The 18,743-nt window shown below is 29.2% G+C and overlaps 1 protein-coding gene across 1 annotated transcript in view; it reads left to right on the top strand.

Moving 5' to 3' along the window:
- The window catches only part of LOC113365642 (tyrosine-protein phosphatase Lar-like), a 108,376-nt gene that overhangs the window by 71,518 nt on the left and 18,115 nt on the right, over nt 1-18,743 (top strand). The window contains exons 3-14 of the mRNA XM_026607151.1: nt 3,124-3,235; nt 5,263-5,342; nt 5,808-5,918; nt 6,002-6,127; nt 6,704-6,853; nt 8,965-9,098; nt 9,198-9,348; nt 10,054-10,154; nt 10,462-10,654; nt 11,604-11,754; nt 12,146-12,285; nt 13,965-14,261. Of these exons, the coding sequence (XP_026462936.1) occupies nt 5,282-5,342; nt 5,808-5,918; nt 6,002-6,127; nt 6,704-6,853; nt 8,965-9,098; nt 9,198-9,348; nt 10,054-10,154; nt 10,462-10,654; nt 11,604-11,754; nt 12,146-12,285; nt 13,965-14,261 (1,615 nt within the window). The 5' untranslated portion in view covers nt 3,124-3,235; nt 5,263-5,281. The remainder of the gene's footprint in view (nt 1-3,123; nt 3,236-5,262; nt 5,343-5,807; nt 5,919-6,001; nt 6,128-6,703; nt 6,854-8,964; nt 9,099-9,197; nt 9,349-10,053; nt 10,155-10,461; nt 10,655-11,603; nt 11,755-12,145; nt 12,286-13,964; nt 14,262-18,743) is intronic.

The following is an 18,743-nucleotide window of genomic DNA, read 5'->3' as shown; positions in this document are numbered from 1 at the left end:
GTCGTTCCGGCAAATCGTTTTTGAGCCGGAACGCGTTCCGGCAAGAAAAAATATAAAAACATCGCTACATACAGAAAATGATTTAATAAGTAAATTTTATACGTTATTATTCAACTAATTTTTATTAAATGTTATTATTGTAATAAACATACATATATGTGCACAAAATGGGTTTTGTAACAATTTTTGTTTCTTTCCTTTTTGAACGGAACTGGAAAAACATGAAAACCGGTTTTAGAACCGGTTTTTAAATTTTAGCGTTCCGGCAAAAAAATATTAGCACAAAACCACTGGTTTTATCAAAGTCGTTTTTAATTTAGTAACAAATTGAGGTGTATGAACTTCTTATAGAAAAAATAATATTTATAAATTAAATCTTACATTCATTCGCATTTCTTATACGCTAACATCTACATCATAGGTTCCTATTCATGTATTTTTATAGCCTTACGTGTGCCTATACGTTGCATTCTATACTACACGCCTTACATATGTACCATACGCTATATTTCATTATATACTCTCAAATCCCTACATTGTATACCGAATACACCTAACCTATATCTACTATATATCCTATTACCTATAATTTCCCTTACACGCTACATTAACCCTACCGAGATTCGAACCCGGGTCCGCCGCGTGGCACGCGACGACCTTATCCACTACACCACCGTAACGCTACAATCAACCGTCTTTTTTCGCGTGTCGTCGCGCCACCTTAGTATTAATTACCTAATTAATTAGAAAATGACCCGCGGAAACAACAGTGCGTCCCATATTATATTATTAGTGGGGGTATCCGATAGGGTAGTGGTTAAGGTGCGCGACTTCCACGCGGAGGTCCCGGGTTCAATTCCCGGTATAGGCAATAGATAGGTAGAGATAATACATAGGGCGTAAGGTAAACCTATATAATATAGGTGAATATATAAATTAGACAGTAGTATTTATAAGAAGTAAAAGGTCTGTAGGTATATAATAAGTTAATGACGGTATAGGTATCTCACGGTATGATAATATAATATAATATAGTATGATAGGTAATAGGTTATCTATCATGTTATTAGGTTAAATCTTATAAAGTATTGTAATAAATCTTGAGTACTTTTATATCAAAATAAATACCTGTAGGTATTAATGAATACAAATAATACCAGAATAAATATGATTAATGTCATTGAAGAATATAAATTATGTACTCAATGATTCCCTCATACTTGTACAATTTAATGTATAGACTAGCTGTGTATAATAGAGTTAATTATATAAAAAGTCAATATATTAGATTTGTGAGTTCTTATCGAAATATATCAAATTTTTTGAACCGGTTTATGAACCAGATTTTAAATTTTAGCGTTCCGGCAAAAAAAATATTAGCACAACACCACTGACTGTCACTACCGTATCCTGGCACAACTGTACCCAGTTTCACTTCTTTACTCAAAGTATAAGAAATTACTATATTACTATTGTATATTAAAATTTTGCATTGCAATCTACGACCAATATTTTGCTGTAATTTTGCGCAATGTGCATTCTCAAGCTATTTTATGACTACGGGAAGAGATAAGGAAATACTTAAAGATCAGATAGTCATTACCTTGTCAGTTGTCAGGTATGATAATTACAAAAAATGTAAGGTTATATAAATTTAAATTCAATTTAATGGGTATGAAATTTGAATGTCAAAGCAATCACGTCATTTTGCATCACAAAGGATATGAATGCTATAGCATTCACTTTAGACATCTGTTTAAATACCTTATAAAATAATGTCACCTGAATTTCGTCTCGGATTGAAAGGTGAATTGTTGAAAACGTTCATCATATCGTCGACTGGTGTCGAAGTGTGTATAGTGTGTCGAAGTGCAACATATTTTATTCCGATATCTATTTAAACTCGTCGATTTTGGCGTCGCGCACCGGGCGCTGAATAATATTCCAGTTGGAAAAGAGAGTCTATACTCTATAGTTCTAGTTTGAGTTGGAGTTGAATTTTCTGTAGGGATATCGTTTTGCAAACGGTGTTTGCTTAGTTTCGCGAGGTAAAGTTTCTCAAAGGACAAACGACGTGCAGCGTCGATTCTATTGAACTTCGATAGCAGACGGCAACGGCAACGGCTTGATCGTCTTCCGCTTTATTCTACTATTCTGTGCCGCCTTTTATTTTACCAATCTCTACGAGCTTTACAGACAGTTTCTCGTCTATTTTTATTCACAAATCGACAATAGCAGATACACACTATCGAAGTAGATGGATGCGATTGTTTTATCTGATTGTGAGAAGTTGTTGTTGTTGTTATTATATCGACGATTAATGAAATTCACTATGGAAGAGACATTTTATATGAATACAACCACATATACACAAACATATATAATGGGTACTACTAATGGGTAGTACTGCCTAGGGCTTTCCGTAACCTGAGTTGAGCATCTACTCGATTCAGGGAAGAATAGTGTCTACTGGAGTCCGTGAGCTTAACCATTACACCATGGACACGCTTATATATACACACACACACACACATATATATATATATATATATATATACATATATCTAATTATGTATATGTAGTTTTGCCTCTGAATAAAATAGGATAATTTAACATGAAATAAAACAGGACATTGACTTTGTCTCCTGTGCATCGAATTATCAAAGTCTATCTGCTCAAAAATTTGTTAAAATATATTGCATCTAGAGTCACTAATTGATTCACAATTATGAATCCACAACAGACCATTTTAGCGTGTTTTGTGCTAGTTCCAATTGTGTGCATTATATTTATAATTATGAATGTATTTTATAATCCTTATTATCCCATTTGTCCATATACCGTGATGACGACATAAATCATATATCGAAACGTATTGAACATTTTGATTTGTCTATATCGTCACGATCTAATATTGCAATCCAAAAATGAAAACAATTCCATCCCAATATTCAATAGTTAACTTAAAGAGTATTCTGAATTTTGCTATATGATCTTACGTTATTAGATATTATTGTAGCTTATTTAATTTTGTACAAATTAACGTCTAAAAATCATTTTTGAGTTGTTTTATTTTCATTAAGATTATCAGTATTATTAATGTAATATTATGTTTTGTTACAGAAAAAATTCCATCTGGATTTCCTGTGATAACCTTAAGTCCTACAACTAGAGTAGTGGAAATTGGTCATAGTACTACACTTCAATGCCAGGCAAAGGGTAGTCCAGCTCCAAGGTACGTTAATAAAAATTTATCAAAATCATATATATTATATATATATATAATATATATATTTATATATTATATAAATTTAAAGGTGTGTAAAGTGAAAAGTGTAAACGTAATATATCAATAATTTGCATATAATTTTGATATAATTTCCACTTATAAAAAGTAAGTAGGTTTCGCAGGATCTGTTTATTTACTGGATTTTTCAATGTTCAATACTGCCCATATTTATTTTTTGAGGCTTTTCAAAATAACAGAAATTAAGCCAAAACAAATGTTTATATAATATTTGATTCTCACATTTATTAATAACCATCAGAGCATAAGTAAATTCTATAAAAAGTTAATTTATTATATAATATTATTTCATTATATAATAAAAATTTACTGCTGATTTTTTGCGATATGATATATAGATAAATGTGTAAATAAAACTTGATAAGTAATATTATTATCAAATTTCGCGCGAATTGTTATTCATTTATCTGTGACGCCATATTAACCGATATCTAAGGTGAGATATGAAATCTAAATACTCTTTTTATTATACATTGAGTCATAGGCCACAGTTTTTGTAGATTAAAAAATATGTGTTTTGAAGATACATTTAGTGAAATTTGGTTAATTGAACGTTGTAGTTCTATATAATAGAATAAGCACCGGTACTCATTTCATCTATACAATATGGAGAAGCTCAAATTAGGCGGTACCATCATACTTGAATTTAGGTATAAATTCTTTGATAAAGAAGAAGCTACATATTGGTTGAAAAATAAATCTAATTTGACTGACCATTACCTGAAAAATATAACAGCCATTGATGTCTTTGGTTCGTGTACGACTGTTCAATTCAATTCAACTGTAAATTGTTTCGATGCTATGCAGAATATTGATTGCCAGGAATTTGATTTCACCAGCTTGGGCGGATGTCTAGTGAAAAATGCTGTAATCAGAATTAATTTATGCAATAACTTGAACATGGAATTGACAGTGCTGAAGTTGCTTCAAATTTCAAAATTCGATGAAGATGAATTGGAAGAAAAATGCGCTGATAGTGTAATAGTTCTAAGAGTTGATCGCATTAAAGTTCAAGATATATGTACAGGAGATCTAGCTGTGTTATTATTTTGCAAGAATTACTCGGAGATCCACAATATCATGGATAGTTTAGGGTACCATCATACAGTTAGTGCTTATACTACTCTTGTTTTTCCAAACATGAATGAAAAAGTTACGAATGATTTGTGGAAGAAACATAAATATTTGTTGGTTTCAAAGAAAGATGAAGCCAAAGACACGGATAAGGACAAGGATAAGGATAAGAAAAAGAAAAACAAAGATAAGGACAAGAAGGAGGACAAAGATAAAAAAGACAAGAAAAAGGATAAAGATAAAGAAGACAAGAAGAAGGACAAAGATAAGGACGACAAGAAAAAAGACAAAGATAAGGAAGAGAAAAAGAAAGGACAAAGATAAGGACGAGAAGAAGAAGGACAAAGATAAGGAAGACAAGAAGGATAAAGATAAGGAAGAAAAGAAGAAGGATAAAGATAAGGAAGACAAGAAGGACAAAGATAAGGAAGAAAAGAAGAAGGATAAAGATAAGGAAGACAAAAAGAAGGATAAAGATAAGGAAGACAAGAAGGATAAAGATAAGAAAGAGAAGAAGAAGGCCAAAGATAAATAAAGCAAGAACAAAGACAAATTCAAGGAAATAAAAATGAATGACAGAGATGAAAAGAAATAATATAAAAAAGTGTTTATACTCAATAATTAAATTATATATCACAGTTACTGTACAATTGAAATTATATAATATATAAATGAAAAGAACTTTACAAAAAGTAGATCTTATTTCTTATGTATTTTCTCATCCTCCCTTTCAGAAACTCTTGTGGGAAATGTTTCAATAATGTTTCTACATAGTTTTATATTATATTTTGATCTTCATAAATAATTTTACATACTATTAAGCGTAATTTATAATTTTAAACTTGTACATTTCCTAACACAATTTAATTTTTAAATGATAGGATTTACTGGATTCGAGATATGGTGCCTGTAGATATGTCAAATCCAAGGTATACGTTATTAGATGGTGGTGGCAATGCAGGTATGTTATAATTGACTCTTTTTTCAATAGTATTTTATAAATGCATTTACTTATTCGATTAAACTTATTTGTTTGATGGGATCTGTTTGTGAATTTTAGAGCAACATTTTCTGTTCAGTGTCGATTATAAGATGTCAAACGTCATATATTATAAACTGTATTTTTAAAAGAAAATTTAAATATCTGCAAACACTGAAACATATTTTCAAGATCTTTAATTTTTTTATGTTGATGTTAAATATTTTTGCAATTTTAATAAAACAAGTTGAACCATTTCTACAATTTACAATTTTTACTGTGAGTAGATAAGTATAAAATTTAAATTTGAAATTGTCTTAATTACATCATTTCATTGATATCATAATTAGTAGAATATATGAATTTAGTGTGATGATCGTGAACATTTTATATCTAAAACAATATTATGCAATAAAAAATAATAAAATATATTTATACAATTTTCAGGTTCTCTGCAAATCGTAAGTAGTGAAGAAGAAGATCAAGGGAAATATGAATGCGTAGCTGAAAATTCTCTTGGTACAGAGTATTCGAAGTCGATGACCTTATACGTTAAAGGTGAAAATTATAAATTGCATTAACCGTTGTGATTTATGTGTGCATATTTTATCTAATATTATATATTTTTTATAACTTTTTAGTACGACGAGTCCCTCCTCAATTTTCTATACCTCCTCCTCCAATTACCGAAGTCATGATCGGCTCTGATTTGAACTTGACATGTGTCGCTGTTGGTTCACCTATGCCCAATGTCAAATGGCGGAAAGGTAATAAATTTTAAATTGAATATGAAAGAATCTGAAAAACTTGAAACGTAACCAAAATAAGTTGAAAGACCAAAAATACTTAGATTGGTTTATACCATGTTTTATATAAAAAGTTTATAAAACTTCCAGTTTGATTGCATTGACAAAATATAGACAAACTAATGGGATTTATTGTTTTTATAATACCTCATTGTATATAGCATTCAAACAACACATTCTTATACACTTAAATGATTAATATTTTTGATTCTCTAGAAATTGTTTAAAATATACCTTACTTAGCAAAACAACGTTTGCCGGGTCAGCTAGTATATATATATATATATATATATATATATATATATATATAATATGTATGTATGTATGTATTACATACCATGTCTATGTTCAATTCCCATGTGACCAAAATGCCTCCGAGGTCACAAATCACAATGATCACCATAACTATAACTATAACTGCGAGGCAGTATCAGACATGCACGAAATCTTGATAAAAACAAGACTAATTAAGGACCTCGTCGGCTATAATTATTATCGTGTATCTGACGTGTACGAAATAATTTCTGCGATTTGCAGGCGCAGCACAAGATATAACTCCGGAGGATAAGTTGCCAGTGGGTAGAAATGTTCTCGAATTAACCAACATCCAGGAAAGCGCAAACTATACGTGCATCGCCGCGAGCGCACTAGGAATCATAGAGGCCACAGCTAATGTCAAAGTTCAATGTGAGTAATGGAAAACATTTTCCAAAGACTTGTTACTTATAGAAAACTCTACTAGGCTATAGTGTCGATGAACTTGATACAGAATTCTATTCTTGAGATATAAGGGAAAATGAAACTTTGCTTGTTAATATGTATTCAGTGCTAAACTCCTGATGCAACTTCAGGAGCATGCATGCCTTTTAAAAATATAATGATGCTTTTATAATAATAAAACCTATATTCTTTTATAAAATGTACTAAAATTTTTTCACATTTTTGTTTGCATGAATTTTGTATAAACATTTTAAATTACATATTTATGATATAACGGTCTATCTATATTCTACAAATATTTCTACATACCTTACATTCCTTACATATTTTCATATAGTCATGAATCAAACTTCAACACTTACACTGCCTTAAAAATTGATTAAATAGGCATTATTTATTACGCTAATAACCCTTTCCACTCGCGAATTCCGAGATTTGTATAAATTTTTGCATAGGTCGAAGGTTCGTTTCTAAATGCTAATTACAATGACAAACCGATCATGTCATATTGGAAGTATGGCTATAACTACATTGTTTCTAAATATTATACATAGTTTTAATGTTATTATAGATATATAATTTATAATTTATCATTATATAAATGTGTATATTGGTTGACACCATTAAATGTGTGCATCACAAGTCGAAAGGATTGATTTCAAATTAAACTTCATTTTGTATATATTATTTTTGTTTAATTCTTACATTTGTGCGATACAAGTATTATTAGTAATATTATATTATTATATAAGGACTTGTGATTGTTAAAGTGTGCTTTACTAAAGAAATTTTTATGAATTTAATTTCCAAAAGTTTTAAATTAATGGGCATATAATTAGTATTAATCGTGATTGGATTCACTTAGTTAACATTATTTGTTTGCAATCAAGAGAAAAATGTATAACTATAATTTTAAAATCGAAAGATGCATAAATAAAACAAATTTCAATAGTTTTAAAAACAATTTTATACTTCATAAAATAACTTAATAATTTTTCATTTCAGATTTCCGTTTTTTTGCCCCAAGCATCGTAGAAAGTTTTTACAAATGATTATTTTGAAAACAATTTAAAATTTTGTTTTAATACTGATAATTTCAAATTGTTTTATGTTTTATTTATTTTGGTATCTATAAGACACATAAGTTGTTTTAGATTAATTTAATTTAAAAGTTAGATTTTTTTCATTTGCCATAAATACAAACTATTAACGTTGCATGGAATAAGTATTAAAATATTTTCCTTTTGAATGATATACTTTATTAAAAGAATAGACAAGTTTTCACCAATGATTTTGAATTAAAGATGAAACAAAACTCAATTTTGTGAAAATTTTAAAATATGTTTTATATTTTTTGTATCTATGGTAGTTCCAAATTTAATCAAATAGGAAAAACTTCACTTTCAAATATTTTCAATTTTATTATCAATTTTAAATATTTTTATTTTTATTTGTTTGTTTTGTTAACAGAATCGAAAGATTTCACAAATGCTTATTTTGAAAGCAGAAAATTTTAAATTACGTATTAATGCTGTTATTTTAAATTATGCTTTATATTTTAATATAATTTGAAAGTTTGATTTTTTTTCATATGTCATAAATACAAATTGTTAACTTTGCATGGGATAAGTTATTAAAATATTCGATACTTTTTGATTGGTATACTTTATGAAAAGAATAGACAAGTTTTTGCCAATGATTATGAATTAAAGTTAAAACTAATTTCCAAATTTGTAAATACTTTAAAATATGTTTTATATTTTGTTTTAGTATCTATGGTAGTTCCAATATATAACACAAATATGATTAAAAAAATCCACTGCATTATAATTTTGTGCTGAATGTGTCAATTTTCTTTACATAATAATTCATGCTTCAATTATCAGAATGAAAACTCAATTTAGCAATACTCATTGAACAAAACAATTTTGTTGCATTTCTGGCAAAAGTTATCGACAACATGGAGTGATCTTTCAATTTTAACGAACATAAAATTTTTATTATATTTGCAAATAGATACATGATACCTTATTTCAAAAATATTTGAACAAAATATTCATTTATTATTATTTAATTAGCATTGCCTGGTCCACCAACGAACGTGCAAGTAACTGATGTCACAGCCACCAGTGTCAAACTAGAATGGTCCTATACTGGTCCTGAAGATCTTCAATATTATGTCATTCAGTTCAAACCAAAATACGCAAATCAAGTAAGGGATAATGATAATTATAATAAAATTTTAACTGATTAATTTCCTATTTTCCATTTTTTTGTATGTTTTTAAAATGTGTCATCAATTTTATTCTAGGCTTACAGTGAGATTTCTGGTATCATCACAATGTACTATTCTGTAAGAAATTTATCACCATATACTGAATACGAGTTTTTCGTGATTGCTGTTAATAATATTGGAAGAGGACCACCAAGTATTCCTGCAGTTAAAACCACAGGCGAGACGAGTGAGTTCTGTTAAAATTTAAATTTTTGAATAAAACCTTCATAATTTCTTCCTACTTTATAGTAGTAAAAAATAAGTTTATTATCATATATGTAATAATACATTTTTAATTAGTTTGGTTTCAGCTTTGCCTAACAACGGACTGAACGTACTTATACATTTTTATTTATTATCCAGCTTCTTCGGATTAGAAAACATTTTTTATTTATTTTCCAGCATCGTCCAGATTAGAAAATATTTTTGTAGTTTTTTGCGCATATTTTTGAATTGGACAAATTTTTGAGATGAGATTTTTTTGTTATTTTTCATGCTATCATTAAACTCCATTTTTTGGGGACAAATGCAATTTTTCGTCTTGATGTAAGTTATATTTTTGACTATTTTTGATAGCAATTTTTGTTTTGATATTTTTTCGAATTTGCACATCATTTCACTTAGATTTTTTGGAATCGATGTTGCAAATTTGGCACGCAGTTATAGTTGATATGAAATATTTTGTATATGCAATGAATTTTATAAAGGTCATATAATAATTATTTTATCTTCCTATTGCTACTAATAGCGGATTCCACTTTTGGAGGTGCTAGTAAGTGAACATTTAATTAACATCGTAGTTGTTCATATGTTTATTCAATAATTTTTATATTGTTTTTTAATATTCGGATTCAGTGATATTTTTTATTTCAATCAAATATTTTTAATGCAGAACCAGGAACAGCTCCAAGAAACGTTCAAGTTCGACCACTAAGTTCTTCAACCATGGTCATCCAGTGGGACGAACCAGAAACACCTAATGGACAAGTAACCGTAAGTTAAAAGAAATTAAAACAATTGGTTTTATAGTAAAAATTTAAAAAATATTTGATATATTCATTGCTTTAATTAATTATCTATTTCAACATATTGGAAGCAGGTTGTTCGCCTTAAAACTATTTATAAAAATACTTTTGTAAAGCATTAAGATTGTGCACTATGTAATAGCATGGTCTAGATATAACTAACAAAATACTAAGAATTATTTTATTTAAAAAAAAATTAAAAACAGCGTATTATTTATGAAATAAAATTAAAATCTTCATTCCTTTTCTCTTTTTTACCAATTTTGTTATTATAGGGCTACAAAGTGTATTATACCAGAAATCCAGAGCTTCCAATGGCATCATGGGAATCACAAATGGTTGACAATAATCAATTGACGACAATCAGTGAATTGATTCCTTTGACAATTTATACAATTAGAGTACAAGCATTTACATCAATGGGTCCTGGACCCATTTCGCCTCCGGTACTCGTCAAGACCCAGCAAGGTAATAAATGATAATATTTAATTTAGATTCAAATTTTACTTTACATTGATAATAATTTATACTACTTATAGTTTGTAAAAATCCTTGCCAAGACACTTTTTTTTTTAATTTGCAATTTTACACATTATTAGCAGGTTAACTGGTTAACCATTGGTTAATGATAATTATCATTATTCACCTCGCACTTACCTATTTACCTGACTACCAACTTACCTGTCCATTAGTTTACCTGTCCATCAGTTTACCTGCCCACCAATTTATCTGTCTGCCAAAATACTTGTCAACCTGATTATATCACTCTACATATTCGTCTATCTACCAGTTGTCCTATCTACCATTTTATATATACTCGAATTTACTTATTCTCCAGTTTACCTATTCACCAATTTACCTGTTTATCTATTCATTTGTCTACGTATGTATCTATCTACCTGTTTAACTATTCATCAATTTACCTGTCTACCAAATTAACGTCTACCAGTCTGTTAATCTACCAATTAACAATTAATTTAAAAAAAATATAACTTACAAAATTGGAGTTTGTGGGGGGTTTAGGGTTTTATGTTTTTTATACACGTATTACAGGTGTTATTATAAATTAGTAGCTTTAAAATTATTTTTTAAGTATAATTTTAGTATGATGCCGTTGACATGAAGGTAAGAAATATCTTCAAAATACATTGTATGAATTCTCATCAATGTTTTGCATATATTTATAAACGAGGATATGTGAGATTGTTGATATCATCTATGGCTGATGGGGCTTGTTTTGCATATTTTTTAATTTCAGGTTTAGATTCAATTTTAAGTTTATTTGTCATTATATTACTTTATGTAATTATGTATATATATATATATATATATATATATATATACGTTTATTGACATGAATTTTTGATAATTTCATTAAATTGGTATATTTATTTTATGAATTTCTCTTTTCTATTAGGTGTGCCATCGCAGCCAAGTAATTTACGTGCCTCAGATATTGGTGAAACAGCTGTTAAACTAAAGTGGTCTAAACCTGTCCATTCCAGTGAAAATATTGTTAGTTACGAGTTATATTGGAACGATACATATGCTAAGGAGAAACATCACAGGTCTGTACCATATCTAAAAAAAAAAATTAAAAAAATCTTACTTTTTCGCGAAAACAAACTTCTCCTTCAGGAGAAGAAGAAGTTTTCATTTTCGAGAGAATAAATGGTATCGTAAATTTTGACGATGACATGTCAAATGTATTAGCCTTCTTATTTTGCTTAATTTTGTAACTGAATTTTAAATTAATATTATGTCTGATAAATGTTGACCTAAAAGTTTGCGTTTGAAAAATATCTAGTTTCAGGTTCACTATGTGATTGCAGGTAAACTAACCAGTAGTTCTTGGTGATATCTATTTTTGCCTATAATAGTTTAGTGTATCATGGTATAATTTAAGGAGTGAAAATGATATGGCTTAATGATATTATTTTAATGAATTATTTTCATTAGGCGTATTCCCGCGACAAATGAAGAATATGAACTAAATGGCCTCTACCCAAATACTTTATACTACGTCTGGTTAGCTGCAAGATCCCAAAGAGGAGAAGGAGCAACTACGCCTCCAATTCCAGTTCGCACCAAACAGTACGGTAAGGAAACCAAGGACCTAATAATCCAAATATTTTCCTTAGCTTACATGAAGGATTTCGGTAAGCGCAGTATAAATCAAACTGCCGTGTGAAAAAAGATCATAAACACGAATATTTTTTGAAGGGTTCGATTTTTTCCCTATTTTTGTATATTTTTTGGTAAAGTAGTATTGCCCACAATGTAGAGCTGTACAGAAGCTAACTAATAGTCAAAAAATTGTGTCATCTCCCATTGACGCGTGCTACATTTTGCCTTCTGTTTTTTGATTAAGAAAATTATTGATTTTTGAACAATTTTCTTGATTACATAGTATATGATGAGAGTGTGCGTGATGTATTATACAATTTTGAATTCTTGCATGATCCTTTTAAGTTCTAGTTAATATATTTATATATTTGGATATAAATTGATGTTTTTCAGTTTGTATTACCTTTTTTTTGTTTTGTTGTACGTTATATGCACCGCACTAGTAATTGTAATTTGATACATTGATATTATTGACAATTTCAATATGACGAATTATTGACGAAGTCATACAGCAATGTGTGCAACAGATTGAATTTTATACAACGGTTGTTTTTGATTATTTAATATCAAGATTTTTTTCAGGAAATTTTATATATTATCTGTTAATCCGTAATTTTAATTTAGTTAATTTAAGTTGATTGAACTGTATATCGGTGGCGCCATTGTAATATTTTTATTTAAATTTTTATTTGATACTTTACAACTATAAATTTATTGAATCTTAATTTTAAAATCTTCATTTTATATATGATCAATTTAACTTGTTAACTGTGGTTCACATCAAACAGTGCGCACAAATTGTGTCGTCGGAATCCAATGCATGACGTGTATATTCGTTAATAACAGAGTAAGTTATGCTGGTGAGAAATCGGGTAAAAATTTGGTTTATTTGACAAAATTGAATAATTTATTTAGCACATTATATTTCTTTGTTAGCACATACGTATTGAACGAAAAACAGATTAAATTAAATGAAATAAGCAAAGACTGTTTTTAAAATAAAGAGGAAAAATGTTATTTAGAGAGCTAAACTTTAATTATTATTTGAGAAAGTGATTCTAGCGGCGGTTGCAATCTGAAATCCACAAGCGTGCCTTCAGCGCTGTAACATCCATGTGGAATTCATGTGGATTTCAGGTTGCTATTGCCGCTCGGTGTTTTCTGGGTAAATAAAATGCCACTTAGAACTTCTAATTTTATACGGTTATAATATCCTCAAAATATTCTATCAGCTTGACATCATAGAATATATTTTGCTTTTTTCAAACATTCCAATTTAAATAGAAAATGATTACTGTTTTATACGCATGACTCGTACAGAACACAAAATCATATACGCATACTCGTTAATGCACAAAATTCTGTCAGGTATATTCGTCAATCATAGTTAACTAGTTAAAGTGTAATTTATCGAGTTGTATTATGTGCTTCTGATATACAGTTCAATATCCTCCAATTGCAGCTTAAGTTGCAGTTATTCGCCAAAGATTGCTTAACAATATTCATCACAAACCATTGTTCCACATGAATATTTGCAGAGTAATTTTTTGCGAATTACCTAGCTCTTATTATCATTTTTTCCTTCCTTATACCTATTAGTCCTTTATTATGTTTTGTTGACCAATTGATATGAAAACCAAATAAATCGTAGTACCGGGCGCCCCGCCTCGCAATGTAACCGCCGAGGCAATAAGTCCCACGGCTATCAAAGTGAAATGGTCTCCGCCTCCGGCAGAAAGTGCGAATGGTAGAATTGTGTACTATAAACTGCAGGTCGTTGAATCAGGAAGATCTGATAGCGAAGCGTCCGTCACCACCTTAAATGCCACCGAATTTGTCCTGGACGAATTGAAACGATGGACCGAGTATAGAATTTGGGTACTGGCCGGCACGAGCGTGGGAGACGGACCTACCAGCTATCCTATTACTGTGCGAACTCACGAAGACGGTATGTATTGTTTTATTTTTATTTTTGAATAATTTTATGAGAAACATAATTATTACTTAACAATAATGTAAAATGTTATAAAGTTATTTCACAAATGCTGTTGTTGCGGACAATATGGACATAACAAATGTATATGTAATACTTTTGCTGAACGGTTCTTCACATGATTTAGCATTAGTTAGCCACAAAATATTGATACTTTGTGAATATTATATTTGTGAAATAATTTTATAAAATGTTAAGATATGATTCGTCGTCATTTGATTAGTTTTCTTTATGCTGGTGTTCAGTTCTTATGATTTTAATAAAAAGTTATTCATATTATTATATAAAAATCAAGCGTTTTTATCTAATCAAAATCAAAATTTTATCACCGTTTATAGCCGAGACAGTGAAGGTTTTTCGAAGAAAGTTTTCAAAAACAGCACTAATTTTTTTTATAATTTTAAATTTCTGATTTTTAAGGCAACTCAATTTTTTTTATCTCAATTTTTATTTATTTAAGTATTTTTATTCGTATCTGTCCTAATTTTCGGGATATTTCGAAATGCAGGTGATTTTTATAAAAAAAAATTCTTAAAATAGTCATTTTTGAAAAATATGTGCCCTAAAGCAACTAACCTGCTAGAATTTACCAAACATATTATGTTAAAGTTCTAGACGGAATTTATTGACTCGGCTATTACTGATTAATTTTTTTAAAGTAAATGTGAAAAACTTTATCAAAATCGTCTTTCTCACAAAGCCAAGATTTCTGAATCATCTCTTAACATTTATTATTTTTAAAAAATGTTTTTAACTAGGAATATTATGTATTTGTATGATCTCTTATGTCCTACCAACTATACATATTATCAATGAGTTTTTCTAGGAAAAGAATTTCAGAAAAAAAATATTTTATTGAGGCATTGTTTGATTTCTTCAATATTTTTTTAAAATTTATATATTTTGAAATACAAAATATTTTTACCATTTTGATTTTGATCTTTTTATTGAAGCTAATGTAATAATGCCACAATATTTTTTGAGTATTATTTTTTATAATACTGATTTTTTTATTTCTAATGTTGAAAAAAAACTGAACCTTCTCCGTTATTCCTCCTGTGAATTGAATTTCTAGACCTTTTTCTTATTTTATTTTTTTCCATCCAAGACAATTGATCACCAATTTAGATCGGTGCAAAGATTTTTGGCCCGCCTTGCAAGAAGCGTGGCGCAAGTTTTGTTTTGCAGTTTGAAGCGATTTTTTCAGGTGTCTGCGCAGATGAGGCATGCTTGCAGATTGGGATGGACAACTGTATTTTTGATGTCTAACCAATATTTTTTTGCAGCATCCACTCGTCATTTGATGTAGTTTTTGAATCGGCCGCGGCGTTATGCATTTTTAGTTACCGCGAGAGAGAAGAAAAATCATATTTTAGTATATAGTTATGTGTAGACAAACAATATATATTGATATTTTTGGAAACAAATTTTTGACAATATATACTAACACTATTTCCTTTTTTCTCTTCAAAAGCCCTACGCTTAATCTAGCAGGATTTGTTGAGGAGGTTTATGATCCAAATTATATTGCTTGTTGATATATCAAATATAATTATTCAATCTTAATTATAATTAATCACCGTGATTTATTTATATTTTGTTTTATATTATATATTTGAACGAAATAATATCAATTCTTACACCGACTATCATAAATGTTTAGTGTATTTTTGAACACTCACTATCACATGTATTGATTGCTTCTGCGATTTTATTTTTGATATATATTATATATTTATATATAATAGCACAATGCAATTTGTCGTTGTTTATTGCACTTTGAATACCACTCACGTTGAATTTAAAGTATTTTTTTACATATTTGATTCAATGTTTAATATTTGAACCAAATAAAGTACTTTGATATCTACAAATAAACGCCGGCACTATTTTGCATTTTCACTACGCGCACGCACCTTTTTTTGAGTATACTAGATTTGAACACAGTACCACCTTATTGCATGCTTATATCACTCTTTTGGTTTGGTTTTAGATAACTCCTACTATCTTCCTCTTTATATTCAACTCTATCCTATTTTTCCTTAATCTAGAATCACTTATTCAAAACACTAAAACACTCTTTTTCAATCGAATCTGAGAAGCATAAATAAGGCAGTCGAAACAGTATCCTTAAGCCATATAATTTTCAATTTGTTTTTGCTAGTAGTACTTCACTTACTAAACAAATGACTTAGAAAAAAAACAGGATCGAATAAAGTCTATTTAGATTTTTTATTTTCGCAAAAGAGTTTAGTGCGTCCACATGCTACATTTTTGCATTTACGTGGGAAATGATTAAAACGTTAATGATTATTATTGATCGAAACAATATCAGAAAGACATAAATTTTTATTCAATTTTTGGTAGTTCTCAAAGAAATATTGTTGTTCGTATCTCGACGTCAAAGTTAGTACTTGATTAGATGCACAAATTAACTACAAGAACATAGGATCAAAAAGGCATCGTTCGTTATTTTTTCAAGTTTAAAGCTAAGGTTTTTTAAGTTTATATGCTTTACAATTGTATTTTTGTGAGAGATGATAATAATAACGGTTCACGAGCTTTCTACGATATAATGCATTACTAAAAGTTATTGCTTTCAAAATGACCGAATTAGTATGATCAAAAGACCAAGTATGATCTAAAGAATGCGTTAACGATTTCATTCTATTGAGGCTTTTTCTAGTCTGCTTGGTGGAGACAGGCATTTTTGAATCACTACCTTGTTGTCCTCTTTTTATAATCTAAACTGACATAATTGAAAAACAAACGCTTTATATTCAGAAAACTGAGAGAAATTTAAAATATAGGAGAACAGTAAAAAGTTTGCTACTCTCACGTCAAAGCAAATAACCTTGAAGATAGTTGGCGCTTAAGTTCACCTATTTTTCGTATCTGCACCAAGTGATGTAAAATAACTTATAGTTGAATTTATTGAATTTATTTTTAGTTGTTATCAGAGTAACTATTCATAGTAGTTGCAACGATGTTTTGGAAGATTAACGTTGTACCTCCTTCAGAGGATCTGTAAGATCAAGAAGATCTGATCGGTCGCGTTTATCTTAAATTTTCTATCATCTCACCTATTTTACATCTACTTTTAGCGTATTTTTATTGCTTATTACAAATAATAGTCTAACAAGAGGTTTCAAATCAAATACGTCATATTTTACGATTGAATCTTCCTATCCTTGATGATTCCTACACCTGATTCAATTTAGGTTATGTCTATATAATATAGTAGGCAATTGATTTGACATGCGCACAATGGCACAAATATTATTAATCTGATTTGTATCACCGAAAAAAAGCACTTTCTGTTTTGGCCGCACTACAAATATTATATATGCACCCTGTGAGAAAGCGTGTGCGAGTGTGAATAGTAATACTACTACTGTAATAATGTATCGGCTTTATAAAAGTCGAAAAGTAATTTACTAATTTTCATCTTAAGCTTCTAATTAGTTATTACAATTTGAATAATATAATAACACAAGTTTGACATTAGGCTTCTGTTGGTTTCTAACTATTCCTGTGTTTGAATTATCATGTTGATTTGACTTATTGTTTATTGGGATACTGGATGGAAATTAAAGTATTTAAAGTTTTCAATACGATATTTTCCAATCCAGTATCTCACAGTTTTCTTCGGGTACATAGGTTTTATTTGAAATAAAAAATAAGTAAGCATATTAAAGGACCATAATGATCTACATTTGAATACCAATACTAAGTACAGTGTCACAATCATATACATGAATTTTGAACACTATGCGAAATACAAATTTTAGAATTTTTGCAGTATTTATTCGGAAGTATTGACGTTTGCAATACGAGCGTCATCATTTTTTATATGTCGCTTGTAGACGTTTATTTCCGAATTTTCATCGTAAATCTTATTTTTCAAATTCTTTATATTCGTAGTTATGTGTATTTTTTGTTGTTTTATACTCTGCATGCTCTTATATATTATATTACTACTAATAACCAACTATATTTATTACAAGCGGACACAGTAATAAGTATACAGAAAAATGTGCTGGTTTGGTATTATGAAGGTTTTTAATTTTTTGCGTGTGTGTGAGTGCCGCCAAATAATTTTTGAATATTTTTGCAACACGCACACATGCCAATAACCGAAATATTAAAACACTGAAACATATTTTGCCACTGTAGTCGAAAGTTTTTGTTTTTGGACTACATACACAAAATAAACGACGATGGAGTTTTTATACGCACAGTCTATTTTTTGGTTTTCCATTTTCCAATTTTTATACAATTATTTTTTATAACATCGTCTGTGAAAAGTGTCGTGCAGCGAAGGATTATTTTTGATAATTTTTTACATTTTTGGAATCACTACATGTGCGTGGGTGGACGCAAGGAATAATGTGATCGATATTTTGTTTTTTGACGATTTTGGAGGAGGTTTCAATA

Source organism: Ctenocephalides felis, unplaced genomic scaffold (genome assembly GCF_003426905.1).
Source record: "Ctenocephalides felis isolate EL2017-DRISC unplaced genomic scaffold, ASM342690v1 CF-g0.4_SCAFFOLD_01170, whole genome shotgun sequence".
Taxonomy (NCBI): domain Eukaryota; kingdom Metazoa; phylum Arthropoda; class Insecta; order Siphonaptera; family Pulicidae; genus Ctenocephalides; species Ctenocephalides felis.
This window is presented reverse-complemented; position numbering and strand designations above follow the sequence as displayed.